The following is a 20,473-nucleotide window of genomic DNA, read 5'->3' as shown; positions in this document are numbered from 1 at the left end:
TCCCTAGGATTGACCAGCAGTAAATGGTAGACATCGGATGGAGCTTCTCACAGCATTTATTTTTCCTGATTACAAGGCTGGGAGTGGGGCGCAGCTGAACAGGGCATGTTAGTGGTGTGAGTGCTGGCCTGAGTGGAGGGGCTGAAGCAGGGGTTCGAAGGCAGGGAACAGAAGAGCACAAACGTGGAGCAGCTGAACTAGAACGAAGGACGTGAGGGTAGCCGTCAGTAATTCAGGAGGCACTGGGAGCAACTGCAAAGGATGAGGACCGCCCCCCCGCTAAGCCCACCCCATCCCTGGATCCCCTTTTCTCTTCCTTAAGTTAAAAAACAATTCCTTGAGGCAGCTCAGGCGACAAGGATGAGAAGTCACAGGTTGAAGAGCTGAGGTTGCTCTGGCCAGCAGAGCCACATTCTGGCCGGATGGCGGCTCAGGCCTCCTCAGCTGTAGCGTCGATGCCCGCGTACGTGAAGTTCTCAAACAGCGACATGTTCACGTAGGCCTGGGGAGCAGAGCAAGCTTTAGTGGGGGCCAGGGATGGGGGCGTGCCTGCCCTGGAGGTCCTTGACTTCCATGTGGTTGGGGTATTTGAAGTGACACGGATTTGTTTCGGAGACTCAAGATGACCCCATGGCCGAGGGCGGTCCTCACCAGCCCAGAGCAGCAAGGTCATCAGACCACAGCTGGGGGCTCACATGAGAGACCCTTGACACAACTGTTCGATAGGAGTTTTTTCATGCCCTTATCTGATGAATTGATTGCGAATGCATTCATCCATTCATTTACTTATTCACCTGTTCATAAAGTTATTTTTGATGATTTACCCATTTTTCTGGTTGTTTGATTATTCCTTCACTCTTAAGATAGTTTTATAATTCCTTTAACTACTTAGTCATGAATTAATTCATATGACGAACTCTTCACGTTACTCATTTTGATGCATTTCTTCACTTATATTTATGTGATGATTCATTTATTTATACGGTTGCTAGATTCAGTCATTTAATTACATGTTTATTTGAATGATTATTGTTTCATCCATCCACTAATTCTATTCATTCATTCATTCAGTTACTGGGTCATTCATTCATCCTTCATCCACTTGGTGAGCTGACCATCCATGATTCCGCTCTGGCTCTGTGCCAGGTGAGGTGTCCCAGATGAGAGTGGGCTGATGGCCCCAGCAGAGGACAGGCAGGGAGTCTGGGACCCGGGACCTGGGACAACGACTTGCTGCTGAAGCTAATCAGTGGCCTTGGAAGAGTTTAGAAGGGCCTAGTGCCCAAGCCAGTGAGAGCTGGAAAGGGGGCTGCATCCCGGGGCCCGGCCTAGCTGTGGTGCAGCTAGTGGCGGGGACAGGGACACAGAGGCTGCTGCTCTCTGGCTCCTATGAGAGGGCACCCCTGCGAGCTCGGCGAGACCAGCCCCCGTCCCCCCCAGTCTCCTCACCTTCCTGGCTTCCAGCATGCGGCCCAGCTGCAGCGCGATCTGGGCAAAGGGGGGTCGCTCGTACGGACGGTCCCGCCAGCACTGCCGCATCAGCTCGTACCTGCAGGTGGGGGATCGCTGAGGTGAGGGTCAGGTCCTGCTGGGGTGACGGGGTTCCCGGGGCTCAAGGCTGAGGGGACTCACACTTCATCATCACAGTTGCGAGGCTGCTCCATGCGGTAGCCCTGCGGCAGCTTCTCATAGAGCTCGGCACATGTCATGCCGCAGTACGGGGTGCCCCCTGTGGGAGGCGCAACGCTCTCTCAGCCCAGGGCCCAGGAGGGAGGGTCGGGGGGGGGTAGGGAGAAGGTGGGGACCCTCTCGGGAACAGGGGTCAGGAACTCACCAAGGCTCACGATCTCCCAGAGGAGGACCCCAAAGGACCAACTGAAACGAGGAGGATGTACTTAGTTACCTTCTAGGCCCCGGGGCCCAGCAGCTTAGTGTCAACCTACCCCTGGTGTGCAGCCCCTCCCAGCCCCTGTGTGTATCTACTTTGCAAGGGTCTGGCCTTGGCCAGCTGTTGTCTCTGCAACTGAAACTCCTTCACAGCCTCCCAGGCTTAATGTAATCATAGCTAACATTTTTACTGTGCACTTACCGTAGGCGAGGCACTGATCATTTAATGTGCATGTTAATTCATCTAACCCTCACACCAACCTTATGGTATAGGTACAATTATTATCCCCATTTTACAGATGGAGGCACAGAGGCACTGAGAGCGTAGCTAGCTCGCCCAAGGCCACACAGCTAGTAAGTGGCAGAGCTGGGATTCGAACCCTGGCAGTCTTGCTCCAAAGCCCTTGCTCTTAACTGCCTCTTACATTGTAACAACAGCTGTGCAGGTTAGAGGCGGCTGAGGCCAGGGTGGAAGTTCTAGTCGGGGGAGGGAATCTCAGGGGTCTTGGGGCAGAAGCGGGAAGTAGGCGAGTACTGATCAGAGGGGTGGTGGTGTGGTGGATAGTGAGCCGGGCAGGCCAGGCCAAAGGGCTTGGGGCAAGGGGCAGAGCCAGGGCTGGAGCGCTGGGCAGGCCAGGCTCCCTGGAGAGAAGGGCAGGGGTGTGCCAGGATGGCTGTTTGGAGGAGGGAGTGCAGAGAGGGCATCTTGGGGGTCATGCTCTAGTTAGGTCCTCGGGTGGGGATGACCTCCCCTTCAGAGATGAAGGCGAGAACATTCTTTGAGTGGTCTCTCCATTCACCCAGGCGTTATCCACCAGCATCCCCAAGCCTCTCCAAGGCATCCTCCAGTCTCTTAGTCAAATATAGCCCTAAACCACCCCTACTCCAATCCTACTCCTGACACACCTTCCAAGTTGAAACTTCCTTCCAGCTAGCCCCACGCCTTCCCACTAAGATGCCGGGCATGGCCAAGGTATACCTGAGACACATCTGTCACACCTGTGTCACACCTGGAACACACCGTAGGGATGGCCAAGTCATGCCTTGGACTACCTGAGACATCTCTGAGGTGTGTCCAGGTTACACCTACAAGCATCCTCAGGGGACCAAACCCTCCCGCCCCTCCCCCCCACACTCACACATCGCTCTTGGTAGTATAGACACTGTAGTTCAGAGACTCAATGGCCATCCAGCGCACGGGGAGACGCCCCTGGGAGAGAGTGGGTTTGAGGGGTCAGGTGACGAGAAAGGGGCTGTTTAGCAGGTTCTGGGAGGCAGGGCCAGGCCTGGCCCTGAGAGGGGGACCCAGTGAGACTTACCATCGTCTTCTTCACATAAACCTCCTCCCCCCGAGAAAGGCCGAAGTCCGCAATCTTGGAGGCCAGGTTCTCTCCGACTAGCACGTTTCGGGCAGCCAGGTCCCTGTGGATGAACTGCAGGCACGGTCAGAAGTCAGGAAAGATGGGGGATGAGTGAGCCCCAGACTCTGGGGCCAGCGAGGCGTCTGGCCCCGTGGCTGCCTTCGTGGGCCCCTCCATGCCTTTAGTAGCCCCTTACTCTTCTGCCCCCCAACCCAGGCCTCATTCTGGATCAGAAACTCCTGCCTGAGAAGAACCACAGTGCTGGCTGTCATCCCTTCCTTCTAGTGACCTGGGCCACGGCCAAGTTCAGGCTGTACCCCTCTCCTGGGATGAAGGTGGGCTTTTCCCCAGTGACCACACTGCACCTTCTCCTCTTTGCATGCTCCCTGACCCCGTCTTTCCTGACCTCTCCCCGACCCCCACCCCACTGATGAGCGTGGAAAGGCCCTTCTCTTGCCCAAAGTGACCTCTCCCTTGAGTTCCAGATCCTCCCCACTGGGCACTCCACCTTCCTCAGAGACCTCTCTCCATCACCCCTCCCTCTATCTTGGCCCCTTCCCCTCTGCTTTCAAAGATACTCAAAACTTTAATAACTTCAAAATGCCTCCCCTCAGTCTCAACTGTCCCCTCTCTCCTTTTATTGAAGCGGGGTGTCCTCGAACTTGGGCTCGGGCCTCCCCTGTCTGTTCTACCCTCCAGCCTCTCCTGGTGAGTCTCACCCACTCCCTGGCCACCAGTGTCACCAACTGTGAAGTGACAGCTCCCAGACTGTCGTCCCTGGCCCCCAACTGTGAAGTGACAGCTCCCAGACTGTCGTCCCTGGCCCAGGCCTCCCTCCTGAGTTTTAGGCTGGCTTCTACAACCGCTAAGCCAACACCTCTACCATGATGTCCCTCGGATGCTTCAAATGCAACACCTTTTTCAGACCTGCTTCTCGCCCTGTGTTCTCACCCGCTCATCCAGGACAGGATGGGGTCACGTCCCTCTTTATTCCTCAATCCCACATCAATTAGAGCCTGCTGATTTAATCTCCTGAAGTCCGCTCCATGGTCTCCCCTCCCCTCCCCCAACACACACTCACACACACCTGCTTCTCACTCAGGTACTGCATGCCATTGGCAGCATCACTGGCAAAACGTAGCAGCTGCCGGGAGCTGAGGGTGGAGGCCGTTCCGTGTTCTCGGGCAAAAGCTGGGTCAGTTTCCAGGACCCGGCTCTTCCTCAGGAAATCGAGCAGGTTCCCATAGGGGGCATATTCAATGGCGATATACAAGTAACCTGGGAGGTGAGGAATACGGGGTGGTGGTTTATACTCAGGCAACCTGGGGTGGTAGCAGGCACCCCATGGTACTAGACAGGGAACCTGGTGCACAAAGGAGAACCAATAGTGATGTTTCTGTGTCCCGAAGCTTCCCACAAGCTACAGATACGAAGGCGACGGCTGATAATGGGGGTTTGGAAGAAGGGGTAGATGATGAGTTGGGGGCTCACCTCGGTTCTCACAGGCCCCCAAGAGGTTGATGATGTTGGGGTGATGTCCCAATTTGCACAGAACTTCCAGTTCTCCCGCGAAGTCACGATGGTCATTTTCAGAGGCATACTCTGTGTAAAGAATCCAATATCACTTTTGCCGAAAATAACCCTGGAGAAAGGGTATGGGCTGGTGAGGGCTGGTGTCAGTTGCTGGTGGAAGCCAGGTGGGGCCTGGGATTGTGGGACAAAGGAGAGGGTCAGGGCTTGGGCGGGAGCCACTCGCAGCGGACCTTTCAGCATCTTGATGGCTGCATTCATCTTGAGTCCGTCCTTCTTGATCATGGCCCGGATGACCTGGCCGAAGTTCCCTTCCCCAATGAGATCCTCAAAGGTGATGTCCTCCCATTCCAGCACTGGGTAATTCAGGGGCTCGGGCTGCGGTTTTGGCCTCCGGGTCAGTGTCAAGGTGCCCGAGCTGAACTGCAGGATGGTCTCCTCACCCTTCATAGGATGGGACAAGTGGGCAGACAGTCCACACAAGAGACAGGGGCAAGATGCACAGATAGGCAGACAAAGAGTGGTTAGACAAATGGATAGAGACTCAGACAGAGGGCACCCTGGTGGCCAGCCAAGCACAGTCAGACACAGGACACATACTGAGACAGAATCATATGAGATGGAGCCACAGGTGGGCTGTTGAGTGGACAGATGTCCAAGGAGAGAAATGCAGAGGCCGCCCCCTGGGGATCAGGTGTGTGGGGCTCTGGAGGAACAAGGAGTGGGTAAAGTTGCTAGAAGCCACGGCGTGAGTCGATGGAAGGATGATACTCCTAACATTTAAAACTGAAAGGAATTGGAATGAACTGTGACGAGGAGTAACGAGCTTCCCCTTGTTGTGCTGATCCCACAACCAGTTTTTTTTTTTTTTTTTTTTTGTCACCTAGGACGCTCTGGAGGGGGTTCCAGCCCTGGGCAGTGGGCTAGGGCACATTTACTGTACACCTACACCATGCTAAGCCCTGAGCTGCTGGGAGCCAGTGGATGGGTTTTCTTCTCCACCGCAGTCGAAGCAGAGATTACCCCTGTCCACCCACTTGGTGGCCACCCATAGCTCTCAAATCACCCCGGGACCTGAGGATAGAAAGAGCATAAAAAAGAGGAACATCCACTCCCCACAACCAAGTAGGAGCTGGGCCACCTGCGCAGGGCTGATAGGAAGAGGAAACCGCTAAACAGGACCACGGGCGCTGCCAATATGAGAGCCAAAAGAAGGGTTAAGACAGACCTGGTGGTGGGTGCGGTCCTCACGTGAGCTGCAGCCCAGCGTGAGGGGCGAGGACTGAGGACACAGGTCACATGGATTCACACAAAACATGGACAGCTGAAGGCACACACCAGCATGCACACGCATGTTCTAGTGGTGGCCCGTATGCAGGGCATCCATGAGAACTACACGTGGACATGTGCTCAAGCAGGAGCACAAGCAGAGGGACACACATATCAGGGACATACAGATGGGGGTACTCACAGGGACGCACACGTGCACTCACGCCCGGCACACGCGCTCATGTATACATGCACGCATACGCGCACGCAGGTGCATGTAGCAGGGGTACATCTTGATATATGTCAGGGTGCTATACCCAGTTAAGGCTGCTTTCCTACTCCTTCCCTCCACATTTGTACCCGTGACCCTCTCCTGCCACAGCCAGGGCCGCTTTCTGCACACACTGACCTCAGAAGGAGGCCAATGCAGCCTGGAACAAAGAGGCCGATTGAATCTCTGAAGGGAGTTTTCTAAAGGCATGGCAGAGACAATAGCCTCGGACACTAGGCTTTGTATCACAAGGATCAGCCCTTGAGAGAGAAGTTTTTTGTTTTTATTTTTTTGAAATGCCAAAGCTTGGCTGTAAATATCAAGAGCCCAGGCACAGAGGACCAAGGTCAGAGTTCAGATCATAAGTGACAACAGTGGGGAAGATCCCAGAGGACAGAGAGGTGGGAGGAGGTGACAAGATGAGGTGATGCCTGGTCCCTGAAGAGAAGCCAGCACCCCACCCCCACCCCCAGCCCCTCTGTGTGGGCCTGCTGGCTGGAGGGGCATAGACAGGACAGAAAACTCAGCCAGGTTTACAGGGAAGCCAAGAGGGGAGGCCTGTGCTTCCTGTCTCCGGGAGTGACAGGTGAGGCTGCAGGCCCAGCTCAACAGCTGTAGGAGGGCCTGCAGCAATGGGTCTGAGGGCCACAGAATACGCTGTCTTCTGCAGGGCACAGGGAAGCCCCTTGGAGTTCTTACGTCTCCCCAAGGAGGCCCTGGGATTTGCAAGGATGGAGGTTGGGACGAGTGCCCTGCCGGCAGGAAGGAGGCTACGGAAGGGCTGAGGACGTGAGTCACAGGTGCGTGCAGGTGCAGGGTGGTCCCCAGATGCGGGACGGCCCGCCCAGACAGAGGCCGGCACGGAGCCCAGGCGTTCCCTACATCATCACCAGGCTTCCCAGGCTTCCGTCACCCCTCGTGAGAAGGGGGAGAATCCTTAATTGACCGTGGTGCGACAGGGACATAACCGAGTGACTCTGAACTGGGGATATTAAACATGTCACCACGAATATAAATGGGCTGTGAGTTGAGTTCACTTCTAGAGAAATAGAGAAAGTTATTGATAAGTACCGTACCCTTGCACGTTGCTGAGTGTAGTCTTATACCTATGACACAAACACCACGTGTGCGCGCACACACACACACACTCGCAGTGTACAAATACTCATGTGTGTATAGGTAGGAACATATATGCACAAGGTCTGCACACACGTGCCCTGAGAAGGGTACAGGTGACTGACCGATCCCGACTGGTAGGTGAAGGTGCGTCTGCGATGCAGGCAGCTTCTGCGGATGCACGCCAGGGTTAAGAGAGCAGCCAGGATGGTGAGGCAGGTGGCAGACACAGAGCCCACCACAGCCAGGACCAGCTGTTGATCCAGACCCTCTTCAGCTGCCTGGACCTCTTGGACCGGGCCCTCGCTCTGCAGCCCTGGACCCAATAAGAGGGGCAGATCATAGGGACGCCTGGGTCAGGGAACCCAGAGGCCACCATGGGGTCACACAGAGGGAGAGGTCAGAGATCCCAGCTCCAGGGAAGGAGCAGGTGTATCAGGCCTAGGACCGATGGGTCTGGAATGACATGATTTTTCCAGCACTAGGACAATGGGTCATAGGAAGGGAAGGGTCAGGGTCCCCAGTGCCAGGGCTTGTGTCAGTTGTTGGGAGGGGGCCTAGGATGCCCTAGCTCCAAGGCAGGGGATCGCTTGGAAGGAGAGAGCATTGAGACTGACCCTGTGGCCCAGGAGTCCTCTTGGGCCCCGCCCTCTCACCGTTGCTTAGGGTGGACTCTTCTACCATGTCGCTCCAGTCACCGGGGCCCTGGACGCTGGCCCGCACACGGAAGAGGTAGCGCGTGCTGGCGTTGAGGCCGCGGACGACGGTGCTCGTCTCCTCGGGCCTGTCCACGTCCATCCACAGCGGGTCTCCTGAGCCCTCAGCCACCTGCACCTCCACAATGTACTTGGATATAGGCCCAGCTGGAGCCTCTGGGCGCTGCCACACCAGCTGGATCTCGGAGTCTGAAAGGGCCTGGGCGTGGAGGTGTCGGGGGGCTGGGGGCCCTGTGGACACGGGGTGAGAAGGCAGGGCTCAGATGGGACCGGGCTGTGTGGCTGTGGGGTCAGACAGATCCACGCTAGCTGTGTCCCCGGCTCCGCGAACCCAGAACGGGAGGCACCCTGCCGACCTCCTCCTTCCTTCCTGGGCTGAATCCCTCTCCCTGTGGCTTCCTTTACCCCTGAGCTTCTGCTGCCCCTGGTTCTCCTTACATGTATGTTCTCCTTACATACATTCTCTTCCTGGTGGCCCAGACCCTCCCAGTGTCATAGGTCCTCCCCATGTCGCTCCACACCCTGTGGTCCCACCAAGTCCCATGTCCTCCTGGTACCCTGTATCCTTCCCTGTGTCATGTCCTCCCCATGCTTGTGTCTGCCTCACATCCCGGGTCCTCCCTATGCCCGTGTTTTCACGTGCAATGCTCTCTGCATGTCCATCCAGGCTCCTATAACCTCCCATGTCCTTTTGGGTCTCCTGTGTTCCCTGCATCCCATGTCCTCCCTCGTCTTGAGCCCATCACCCCCTCCCCAGCGTACCGCTGGGGGGCAGAAGCACACGAGCAGCGGGTGAGGCTGGGCCCAGGAGGGTACAGTGGTAGAGCCGCACGTCCAGCTGGTAGTGGGTGCCAGGTGTGAGTCCGGTCAGGAGGGCGGTGCGGGCCTGGGGGGACGAGACGTTCTCCCGCCGCTCCTGTCCCCGGGCCCCGTCCCACAGGCGCAGCAGGAAACCATCGCCCACCAGTGGCCCCGGCACCGAGGGTAAGGACCAGCTCACTCGCAACCGGTCGGGGCCCTCCACATGCCAGCCCTCCAGCCACGGCTGCAACAATGGCTCTGGGGCCAGAGGTCGGGGGTCAGAACTGTCCGGTGGGTCCCTGGGGCCGGACGGGATAGTGATCCCCAGGGGACGACCCCAGGGTGGACAAGCCATGACAACCCTGAGCGCATAGGACAGTAACCCCTGGGGGGCGGAAAGGGATAGCTCTTGGCCTCTCACCAGGACAGTCTGTGGTCATGAGGGTGGGAGGCCCCCAGGCCCCCTCCCCCCCTTCCCCTGGCCGGCTCAGCTGCGCGCGGACCCTGTATCCTGTCTTCGGCCTCAGGTTCATTAACGTCACGTTCTCACTGGGGTCCACTGGGGGCGGGGCATGCAGCACACACTGTTCAGTCCCAACCCCTTCCAGAAGCCCCTCTCTTCTCCACACACTTCCACCCCCCTTCCCCTCATCACTGCCTGACATCCCATCCTTCCCCAGACACCCCCACCTCCACCCCTTGCTCTCTCCCCGCTCACCCACGATGGTGGACCAGGCCATGGTGCTGTCCTGGGGCCGGTAGTGCAGCCGTACAGAGGCGATGGGCCCGTCGCCGGAGAAGGAGACCAGCGGGGAGACCACGAGCTGACGGCTCTGCTTGGCCAGGAGCCGAGGGGCAGTCAGGGGCACCGGGGGCACTGCCAGGAGACTTGGGGTAAGGCATGGCCCAGACAGCGCCCCCAGTCGTTGGAAATAGGAGCAGACTCTGTCTTCTGGGCATCAAAGACAACTCTGGCTTTCGGTTTAGATCGGGGGACCCCCTGGGCTGGGGAGAGACCAAGTTCAACAGATGACCAGAGTGTCCAGGGCCCAGGGAGGACAGCTCAGGGTGCAGGGACTCGGCAATAAGGACATGAGGATGTCCCAAAAGATGTGAAGTGAGGGAGTGGCATGGCTGGACAGGGGTTTGGGGGAGGGCACTCTGCCCATGCAAGGTGGGTGCAGAAACCCAAGGCAGTGTCACCCTACTCTCTGCCCCTCCCCCCATCATCCATCATTCTCTTAATTAAAAAAAAAAAAGGGTAGCAGGTGATGAAGCACCTGCTCTACCCGGATGCTTCATGCGCATGGTCTCTAATCCTGACAAGGGCCTTCAGGCAGGGTTCATCACCCCTATGTTATGAGTGAAGAAACTGCGGCTCAGAGACATGGAACAACTTGCTTAAAGACACGGAGCCAGGGTTTGACCAGGCCACCTAAAATCAGCCCATCCTACTCCAAAGAGCTTTTGTGCTCCTGCTTCGTTTCCTTACCCCACGGTCACGGCCCTTTCTGCCTTAGCTTTTCTCTCCGGATTATTGCATTAAGGCCTTAACTGGTTCCCTTGCCTCTTTCAAACATTTTCCAGACGGATTTTCTAAGAATGGACGGATGGATGGATCGATGGATGGCGGAGGGTCAAGGAAGGTGCAGGGGTGTGGCTGAGGGAGTGGGAGGGAACAGTGGGGTCAGGCAGGAAGAAGTATGTCAGGAGGAAGCGCTGGTCTGGAGGGAGAGGAAGGTCCAGTTTGGATCCTATGGAGCCCCTGGGCCTGTGGCTCACACGTGAGGTTAGATGTGGCAGTGGCTGGATAGAAAGTGGGCCCTTGAGCCATGCACCAGGTAACTTCCATGCTCACTTCAGAATCAGACCTCCACTACACAGAGGTCCCACCAGTTGGGTCTGGGGCCCAGGAGAGGGGTCCAGGCTGCAGATCATATCTGGGAGTTGCTAGGGAACATCTGAAATCTTAGGAATAGTTGACATTTTAACTAATAATAAGAATAAATACCAACATACGTTGAGCACATACCCTGTGTCGGGCACTGTGCTAAATGCTTAAAAGCATCATCTAATTTAATCTTTACAGCAACCCTATCAAGGGAGCACTGATATCCTCATTTCACAGGGAGAGAAACAAGCTGTGAGGAGATAAGTAACTTGCTTAGGTGATGGAGCTAGAGTTTGTAGTGAAGATTCAAGGCCAAGCTGTCTGGGCCCAAAGCCTGGGGAGAGCGAGAAGAGAAAGGCTGGAGGTGGGGCACTGGGGTGAGTGACAGAGTAGTGGAGAGAGAGTGGGAGGCAGAGTGTGACCGTGAGAAAGAGGAAGATGAGCAAGAGATCTGGGCTTACGTCGGGGAGGGCGGCGTCAGGAGCACAGGGAAAGAGAAGCCAAGGCGCGGCAGGGGCTGTGAACGTCTGAGGCTTATGGTCCTGGAGAAGGTGAGGGACACCTATACCGGGGTGTGGGTGCTCTGCTCTGAGTGATCCTGGGCAATGGCAGCTACCTCCTGACTCACCAGGAAGCACCTTTGGAAACGAAGCAGGTCACCCTCTGAGCTCCATAGCCCCAGGCACCCCCCTGTCCTAGCAATGAGTGCCCTGTGGTGTGACTCGGGGTTGGCGGGTGGGGGGATGCAGCATCCCAGAGGTAGAGTGAAGGGCACTGTGTCTGTGGGGCGGGGTTTGGGGGAGGTAGAGAGGGGAAGCATCACCCTGGGCAAGGCTGCAGGGTGTCCCATTTCTGGGGCATGGGATGCCCTTTCCAGATGGGACTGAGCTGTGCTCCAGCCGGGACAATGCCCCGCCCAGGCCTCAGGTTGACGACAAGCCCTCTTCTCTGTCTGGCGCTGGGCTGTGACCTTAGATGCCCTTTGCCCCTCCTGCTACGATGCCCAGTCTGAGCAGCATCAGCTAGGACATCACTGACCTTTGACGTTGACCCTGAAGCGTCGGCTGTCTTGGCCACCTGACGTGGACACGCGGCACTCCCAGAGTCCACTGTCCCCAAGAGCCAAGCGGGGCACCTCGAACTCGGCTGTGGTCCTATCTGGCTCCACAATGGCCTTGGTGGACTGGGAGAGATGGGGAAGGGACAGACCACAGAGAATGTGTGCCATGTGGCAGATACAAATGTGCTCGTCCAGGCTGATGAGGGGACAGAGCCTGGGTGGTGGTGCCTCAACAATCAGCCTGACCCCATTTGAGCTGTGGTCAGGCCGGTGGGCAGAGCCCGCAGAAAGCCCCGAGGGGTCAGGGGTCTGGAGGGGCAGGGGCCCTGGGCTGGGGTCACGGGGCTGACCAGGAGGACCGTGCCGTCCGGCTTGCGGAGCTCCACGCTGCCCCGGACTGGGAAGGGGTTCCCCGCGGCGGCACAGTTGATCCGGGGTGTCGTCTCTAAGTTGAATTCCAGTTCTGAAACCATGTCCAGGATCTGGGGGATCCGGTCTGGGGAGAGAGGGGACACGCATCCTGGAGGCCCCGCGAGGGCAGATACGTGACTGCCATAGTGCCCCTCCCCCGGAGTCCTGCATCTTAGCGGAGGTACTGCCAGCAGCTCAGTCACCCGGGCCTGAAAGCCAGCAAAGTCCTGTGCAACTCCTCCAGGGCCCTCACGCCCACCTCTGACTGCCCCTGAGTCTACCTCCTTCACCCTCTGCCTCCTCATACCTTCCCACACGGAGACCAGACCCCTTGCCAGCCTCACAGCCGGAACGCTGGTTCAGGCCTCCATCATTTCTGGGCCCTGCAACAGGTCTTCCAGGCTCTTCTGCTTCCACTCCCCACCCAGCAGCCAGTGTCCTCTCTCAAACACAAACCCGAGAGCCCCGTGCCTCTTCAACAATTCCCTGCTGGCCTCTCATATTAAGTGCAAATCCTATAGCCTGTCATTCAAAGGCCCCAAGATTTGACCTCCTCTGATCACTCCCGGAGCCTCCCCTCACGCCACTGTCCTGGTACCTGAGCCTGAGTCCTCAATCCCCCGGCCGTTGCCCTGCTCTCTCTCCAGCCATCTTTCTCTTGTCCTTCATATCCCATCTCAGATCGCACCTCTTCCCAGAAGCCCTCCCTGACTCTCTCAGGCTGGTCGGGGCCTCCTCTGGGCTCCCACCCACTCTGGGGTGCTGCCCATCCCTGTATGGATGATGTGGGCTGGCGGTGAGAACTTCCAGACCATGAGCTCCCTGAGGGCAGGGCTTTGAGCCAGGGAGATGCGTCTGGTGAAGGCTGACCTGTTCCGAGGGACCTCAGAGCCCCCCGAGCTCGTACCTGACTTCTCACAGTGCACCCCATGCCACCCGGAGGGGCAGACGCAGCCGCTGAAGCGGTCACAAGTGCCGCCGTTCTGACACTGGCACTGGAGGTGGCAATCAGCCCCAAAATGACCTGGGGCACAGGCTGGGAACAGAGGGGGTGAGGTTAGAGGGGCACAGGTCAGGGGGCAACGAGGGCCGGCTGGGGCCTGGGTAATGACTGGCTGGGTAGAGAGGGCACTGGCCAAGTGAGCAGGGACCGTGGAGGTCTTGGTGTGCAAGTCGGGGCCAGAGTGAAGGGCTGGGGCCGGGCCTGTAGCCGACTGCCCGGGTCAGGGAGCATGGAGGGTGGTTAGTCCGTACCTTCCTGGCACTGGCTTCCTCTCCAGCCAGATCCACAAGAACAGCCATAGGGGTCCGGGAGGCAGAAGGTGAGGCCTCGGCAGCCTGATGTGCCTGGGCACTGTTCCTGGCAGCTCTGCCCAAAACGGCCCTCTCTGCAGGCTAGAAAGAGGGCATGTGGGTGCAGGGGCCTCTGCTGGGCCCCAGGGTTCAAGACCTACTTGGCATGTTCACCCTCCAAGGTCCATGCCCATGGTTTGAGAGTCTTCCCCCAGCCAGGCATCCTCTCCTGCCCAGGTCCTAGTGCCCCCCTCCATCTTACCTTGCTCACAGCGGGTCCCAGTGAATCCAGGGGGGCACACACACTCGCCGTCCTGGTCGTGGCAGACACCTCCATGCAGGCAGCCCGGGCATTCCTTGGTACAGTCCTGTCCCCAGTGCCCAGCCTCACAACCTGCAGGAATGTGCTTTCAGCAGCTGACCCTCACCCACTGGACCACTGCTGCTGAGGACGGGGGCAGCCCTGGGGGACCAGAGGATGCAGGGGGTCCACAGGAAGTACCACAGGGCTCCCAGCCTCCCACACCACCCACCACCTCTGCCCTCTGCTCCTGACCCCGCACGATGAGTCGAAAGAAGGCGCTGCCCAGTGGGCTGGCTTCCAGGTAGGTGGCACTGTAGATGCCGCTTGACGACGGCTGCACGTTTGGGAGCTGCAGCAAAAACCGCCCTTCCTGGGCCTCATGCCAGTCCAGGGTGTAGAAGTAGGATCCTGGGGGCATAAACGGGTCAGGGGCCTCACCATCACACAAGAGCTGGTGTTCCCTCCCTCTGCCCACCTCGGCCTGAGTCACATCAACGTGCTCCAGGCAGAGTGCGCAGACCTGGGGGAAGGCACCAGCCAGTGTCTGGACCCAAGGCAGAAAGCTGGGAAGCATCCTCTTTTCCATGCTCCACCAGCCACTCAGTAAATCGCCAAGTCCGGTTCAATCTCCCCCTCGTCTCCTAAAGCTGCCCACTCCTCTCCACGTGCACTGCCACCACCCTGCTCCCAGCCTCCCACAGCCTTCCAAGCAGGCTCTCTGCCTCCAGTCTCCCCCTTTCCTGCCCGTCCTTCACTCAGCAGCCAGTGAGGTTTTTCTCCAATAGATTCCGCAGTAGCTCCCCGGCTTAAGCTCTTCCACGGTTCTCCACTGCCCTCAAGACAACATCCTACTGCTTAGCAAATCATGTGCACCAGCCTGGCCGCCGTGTAGCCCATACCGCTCCACATCCTGCCTGACTCCTGACATTCCTGAATTCCTGAATTGCTTCTATCTCTTCTAGAAACACTGTGGTATCTCACAGCTTCCTGCCTTTGCTCTTATCAATCCTCCTCCTGGAATGTTCTTCCCCTCTTCTTCGTGCAGCTAGTTCCCAGAAGCCTCTCCCTCCAGGAGGTGTGGACCCTAATATCAGGGTCCTTGTCCCTGTCCCACCCCTTCTTGCCTCTTTGCTCAGGACGGAACAGAGATTCTAGGGAACGCAGGTCTACCTGACTCTCCACACCTCTCATCAATTCGGGGGACCTGGAGCTCAGGAGGCAAATCCCTTGGGCCAAGAAAAGGGTCCTCCTCCCTCAGGAGGCCAGGCACACATGAGTCAGCCAGAGGGCTGTGGGTGTGAGAGCTGAGGCAGGAATCTGTGGGGCCACACAGGAAAACTGCTTCCTTCTATGGGGTGGCCAGAGGGCCTGATAGGGCCAGGATGGGGGCAGGCCTGGGCTGAGATCCCCAGGCCTGCCCAGGCCCCTGCACGTGTCTTGACAAATCTCTGCAAGAGGCCAAACCTCCCTTGCCTGTTCTGGGACTTTGTTACCCGTTCTCTTCTTCAGCATGGGGACTGCTGCTCCCTGCCAGACGGGCTAATGTGATAGCACCTGCTAACTCTCAGAGGAGAGTCCAACGTGAGGGGTTAACATAGCGCTAGTGTGGGGGTGACAGGGAAGGAGGTAGCTGACCACGAGGCTGCTGGTCCTCTGGGCGCAGTAGGAGGACATCTCACAGCTAGAGATGAGTTGGATGCAGGTGCTTCCCATGGACCTGGTGCAGGAGAGAGGGGGCGCCCCGGAGGTTGGCCAGTTGGGGTAACAGGTGCTGTGTCAGGGGCCAAGACTGGGAACACTGAGGGCCGTGGAGGTGTTGGGGTGTCAGAGCTATGGGTTTACCTGCCCACCCAGTTCAGATGCCCCTCTCACCGTTGCTCTTCCAGATCACATCTGTCTGCTTCTCCTTGCGCACCCACGCGGAAAGTACTGCCGTGTCGCCCTTATTCACCGTGTGTGTGACCTTGTCCGGGAGCAGGTGGGCTGCGAGGCGGATGGAGGGCGGGGTCAGGGGTCAAGGGCAGCCCCTCCTGCCCCTCCTCCCCGCCGGCGGCCGGACTCACCTCCTGGGCTGTTGTGCACGTAGAGGACGCGCGTGCGCCGCGCCCCCGCGCCGCCCACGCAGGAGAAGACGCCCACCAGGTCCGAGGGCTGCGAGAAGCCGCGCAGCGTCACCTGGCGCGAGCCATTGCGGGTCAGGTGCAGGGGCTGCCAGGGCCGGGGCGTGCGCACAATGCGGTCGTCCTTTTCCAGCAGCAGCGGGGACCCCCAGGCGTCCGAGCCCCTGCCCGCCCCCGCCTCCCCGGACACGCAGGTCAGGAAGAAGCGCTGGGGCTCGGTCAGGCGCAGGTCGGCCAGCAGCGTCAGGTCCACCGCAGCGCCTGGACCGGGATACCGGGCTCAGTATCTGGCAGGGCCCCGCCCTCACCCCTGCCCCACCCTCCCCCTCTTGCCCCTCTCCTCCCAGCCTCTCCCGTCTCCTCCCCTCCTCTCCCCCGCTCTCCCCGCCCGCCCACCAGGCACTGAACTTTATCAGGCACGTCCACCCCCGTCCCTTCCTGTCCCAGTCCCCTTCCCGGTGCACTGGCCCCTTTCCTTCAAGTCTCTTCATCCTAAAAGAACAAAAACAAAAACAAAGCCCCTTCTCTGGCTTCCCCATCCCCTCCCTTCTCCTGCCAGATGGCTTCCCTTTACAGCCCAGCCTTCGGAAAGAAAGAATGATCTATGCGCCCCGTCTCCATTTCCTCTATTCCCGGCAGTCCCCTTTCCTGACCTGTCTCTACAGCTGCTTTGCAAAGGGGAGACGCTCTCCCTGCCCTCCCCCGCCCCTCCCCCCCCAACCCCGCCGAGAGATCAGAAGTGTCTTGGAGGGACCCCCTCCCCATCACTCCAGAAATCTGGACCTGTTTGTTGTGCTGGGATTGAAGGTGGGAGAGGCTGGGTTCTGCAGCCAGGTGGTTATGGGGCAGAAAGGAAGAGAGCTCAGGGCCCAGCAAAAGGCCAGAAGCAGGGAGGGCAGACCCTAGGGCAGAGTTGGGGCTGAAACACACAGACACCAGGTGGGCCTTGGTCTTTGCCTTCCAAAGGGCTGTGGGCCCCATGAGGAGACAGACATGGACCTACCTGTCAAATGCAGGGCACTGTGTGGGGAGCACAGAGAAGGGATGCCTAACTCAGCATGGGGGAGGCAGAGGATGAACAGGTGCCTCCCGGGAGATACAGCTTGAGGGTCTTAAAGCTGAGCAGGGTACGGTGAGGGTTCAGAATGAGGACAGGGTGAGGTCAGTGGTAGGAAGGGCATGCTAGGCAGAGGGCACAGCCTGAGTAAAGGTGTGGAATGAAAGGCTGGGGCACACAGTGTGAGGCAGGAACCAGGAGGGACCAAGCAGAGCTGGAGTCCAGGCCTGGCTGAGCCCTGCCAGCCTCCTCAGCCCCGGGGCCCAAACCTTCCCGAGCCCCTCCTACTCTGTCCCTGCCTGTTCACTGCCAAGTGGTTAGTTGGTTTAAGTGCTACTTCACTTATCAATGTGAGTAATGAAGTCATGAGTAAATGTACTTCACGAGTAAACGAAGCTGACTATCTTGTGCCGAGCACCTGTTTTCCTTTGGGTCCTCACACCCTCCAGAAGTTGATGTCTTTCCATCCACAGAGGAGGGTCATGATAATTATTCTCGACGCTTCCTCTAGCAAGCTCATCCCCTCCCTGGGCTTTCACTATCACTTCTGAGTCAATAACCCCTGGATGGCCTCTCAGCTCGGGCCTGCTTTCCATCAGCTCTTCCCAAACCTGCTCCTCTCTGGGCCCCCTGCCTCAGCAGACGGCAAAACCCGCCTGAGATACAAGCTTTGGAGTCATTTCATACTCCTGCTGTCATAGTAATTAATGTTTATTGGAGGTCAGTGATATGCCAGGTACTTTACTTATGTTCTCTCATTTTATCATCCCAACTCTCCTGGGAGGTGGGTGTTATCACCCCAATTTTATAACTGGCAAGTTAAGGCTCAGAGAAATAACTTGCACAAGGTCATACGATGAGTAACTGGCAGACCCTGGTTGTCTGACTCTAAAAGTCTACACCTCAGAGCACTACTCTGGTTGCCCCAATCAGTCACAAAATTCTATTTCCTCAAAGCCTCTTGGCTTCATCCCCATTCCCAAGCCCGCCCTTGTTAACCTTCATCCTTACTCCCCTGGACCATCCTGACAGCCACACTCCTCCTTCCTCAACTCATCCTCCAAAGTGATCCCTCTAAGACCTTGTGACTCTCTGGTCTACAACCTTCCATGGCTCCCTATTGCCCTCAGGATGCAGTGTGCCCTCTTGAGCCCTCTGCTGCTCACACTGCCCCTCCTGCTGCATCCCCTCCAGGAACCCTCTCTCCTATGCACTTCCCCGCCTCTGAGACTTGCATCTATTGTTCGGGCTGCCTGGAATGAAGACCACCCCTCTTAGTGCAGTATTTCCAAATCCCTTTTCATCTCCTACCCTGAAGCAGAGTAAGCTGACTCCTCCGTGTCTATCTGTTCAGCGCTCACCTGGTGTCCCGTGTCCCCCACTAGACCATGAACCACTCTAGGTGGCCTTTGCGTTCTAATCCTCTTTGGGTACCACACTGAAGGAATCGGCTACCGCTTATTCAGAAGCTCTTACCAAGTGCTCTGTGTCAATTACCTCCTTTAAACCCAGTAACAGCCATAGGAGGTCTGCACCATTTAATCTGTTGTACAGATCTAGTGACTAATGGCCTGTCACTTAGCACAGCTCCTGGAATATTGTTGGTGCTTGATAAATGCTTGATAAATGAATAATTGCGTGAGTCCCACACACTGACCATATGAGTACCCACTGAAAGCTTCACGGGCCCAGAGGCCCTGCTGCTCCCCACTGATGTGCACAGCCAACACAGGCAGTGGCTGCTCCCCTCCCCCAATCCCTAATGCCTGCCTGGGTTTCCCAGGCCGTGATCCCACTTTCTAGCGGATCAGCGTGCAGAGGAAAGCGATGGCAGTGATGATAGGGTTTTCTCGGGGGGAGTCAGGGCTTTGGGGGTTGGGTGGGGGGAGGTTCAGGGCAGACTTACCAACATGAGAAGCCAGGAAGACGATGGGGAGCAGCAAAGGGGGCCCCAGCCAGACCATAATCCAGAGGCTGACCAGGCCAGCTGGGACAAGCGGGGCCCACGGTCAGTCACTCTGGGTCCGGCTGCTCAGCCTGTGCTGTCAGTGTGTGTTGGTATTGGGGAGGAAGAGGAAATGAGTTAGCTTGGGTGGGAGGCGGGCCGGGGAGAGGGCTGGGGAGGACTTATCCTGCTTCTGGGCCTCTGGGCCCCCCTAGTCTGGCCCCTGCAAGGCTGGGGATGGGTGTGGTCTGGAAGGTCCTGGACTGGGGTCACTTGAGGTGGGGGAGGGTTGTGATAAGGACAGACCTGGGGACTGTGGGACTGTTTCCCCTCCCCTCTTCTCCGCGTGGTCCTCAGCCTTGCCAGCACGCAGGAGGCAGGAGGCAGGAAAGGGAGGAAGCCACTGGCTTCCTCCTATTGAGAGGGGATGGGGGAGGATATTGCTCTGGGGTGTCCCTCCCCCAGCACAAACACACGATTCCTCAAGTATGCGTCCCAGGACGTGGTTACATGGGTGTCCTCGAGAGCCGTTCATGTATGGAGCGCAAGGATCTGGAACGTACACAAAGGAACAAAAGAACACACTCAGGGCAAAAACCCTTTGATTCAATCTTGTGTAACTCTCTCATTTCACAGACGGGAAAACTGAGGCCTGCAGGGCTTGAAGGCTCTCTGAGGTCATGGTGAGACTGAGACCTGAACTTCTGACTTCGTTGCTCCTCAAGGACTCATTCTAAGCAGACCCAGAGAATGCACAGGGAGTGAGTCCCTTGGCTTAAGCCAGTAACAGAGGCTTCAGCACACTGTCTGCCTGATGTCATTACCCTTGGGCACTGGGGCAGCAGAAGCCCCACCCAGGGAGCGCCCGTACTCTTGAGGGCTGATAACAGCCTGGGAGCAGTCCCAGCCCCTTGACAAAGGCTCTGAAGCCCCATGGATCTGCTGTGCCCCTCATCTCTCCCGGCCCTGGTGCCACCTCTCCACTGGCAGTTCCCAGAGCAGAGCCTGACCCGCAGGCACAGAATGCCTGCCGAGGTGGGGTGGCAGTGGGGGTCTGTCCTGGCAGGGAGCAGAGGGAGACGTGTTAGAGCCCTCCGACGGCCAGGCTTGCTGGTGAAATCTGTGACTCCTCTGCCCTTGAATGGAGTGGTTGCGGTGGGGTGAGACCTGGTGCCAGGTTAGGGGACTGGTTTGGGAGTCCAAACCCTCCCTTTGGGGCTGGGACATCTTCCCAGAGCCTGTTCCCCGGGTGAAAGCTGGACTCTCTTTTGGACTCACCAGGCTCTAATTCACTGTCTGGGGGAAGCTGGGCCCCTGCAGCCTAGCTGAGCTGCTTTAGCCCTGCGGCTCATCTGAAAATCCCTGAAAAGTCTCAGGAGAGACGTTGACTCCGGGTGTAGTTTGAAAAATGGATCAGGGAAGACCCCCGGGCCCACGCTGT

The 20,473-nt window shown here is 57.8% G+C and overlaps 1 protein-coding gene across 1 annotated transcript; it reads right to left on the bottom strand.

Moving 5' to 3' along the window:
- Positions 1 to 254: 254 nt before the first annotated feature.
- On the bottom strand, positions 255 to 19,087 carry TIE1 (tyrosine kinase with immunoglobulin like and EGF like domains 1). Its single transcript, XM_065898202.1, has 23 exons — positions 18,994 to 19,087; positions 15,974 to 16,291; positions 15,783 to 15,893; positions 14,163 to 14,318; positions 13,869 to 14,000; positions 13,568 to 13,708; positions 13,221 to 13,349; positions 12,253 to 12,398; positions 11,881 to 12,025; positions 9,670 to 9,828; positions 9,373 to 9,510; positions 8,913 to 9,209; positions 8,091 to 8,381; positions 7,560 to 7,750; positions 5,012 to 5,222; positions 4,740 to 4,850; positions 4,336 to 4,526; positions 3,207 to 3,320; positions 3,027 to 3,097; positions 1,835 to 1,875; positions 1,633 to 1,729; positions 1,450 to 1,549; positions 255 to 502 (listed from the first exon to the last, which is right to left on the bottom strand). The coding sequence occupies exons 1-23, from the start codon at positions 19,049 to 19,051 to the stop codon at positions 431 to 433; spliced, it is 3,420 nt and encodes a 1,139-aa protein (XP_065754274.1). The 5' UTR covers positions 19,052 to 19,087; the 3' UTR covers positions 255 to 430.
- Between the last annotated feature and the right edge of the window lie 1,386 nt (positions 19,088 to 20,473).

The sequence above is a fragment of the Phocoena phocoena genome, chromosome 1 (assembly GCF_963924675.1).
Source record: "Phocoena phocoena chromosome 1, mPhoPho1.1, whole genome shotgun sequence".
NCBI classification, from domain to species: domain Eukaryota; kingdom Metazoa; phylum Chordata; class Mammalia; order Artiodactyla; family Phocoenidae; genus Phocoena; species Phocoena phocoena.
The sequence above is the reverse complement of the archived record's forward strand: the minus strand, read 5'-3'. Positions and strand labels throughout refer to the sequence as shown.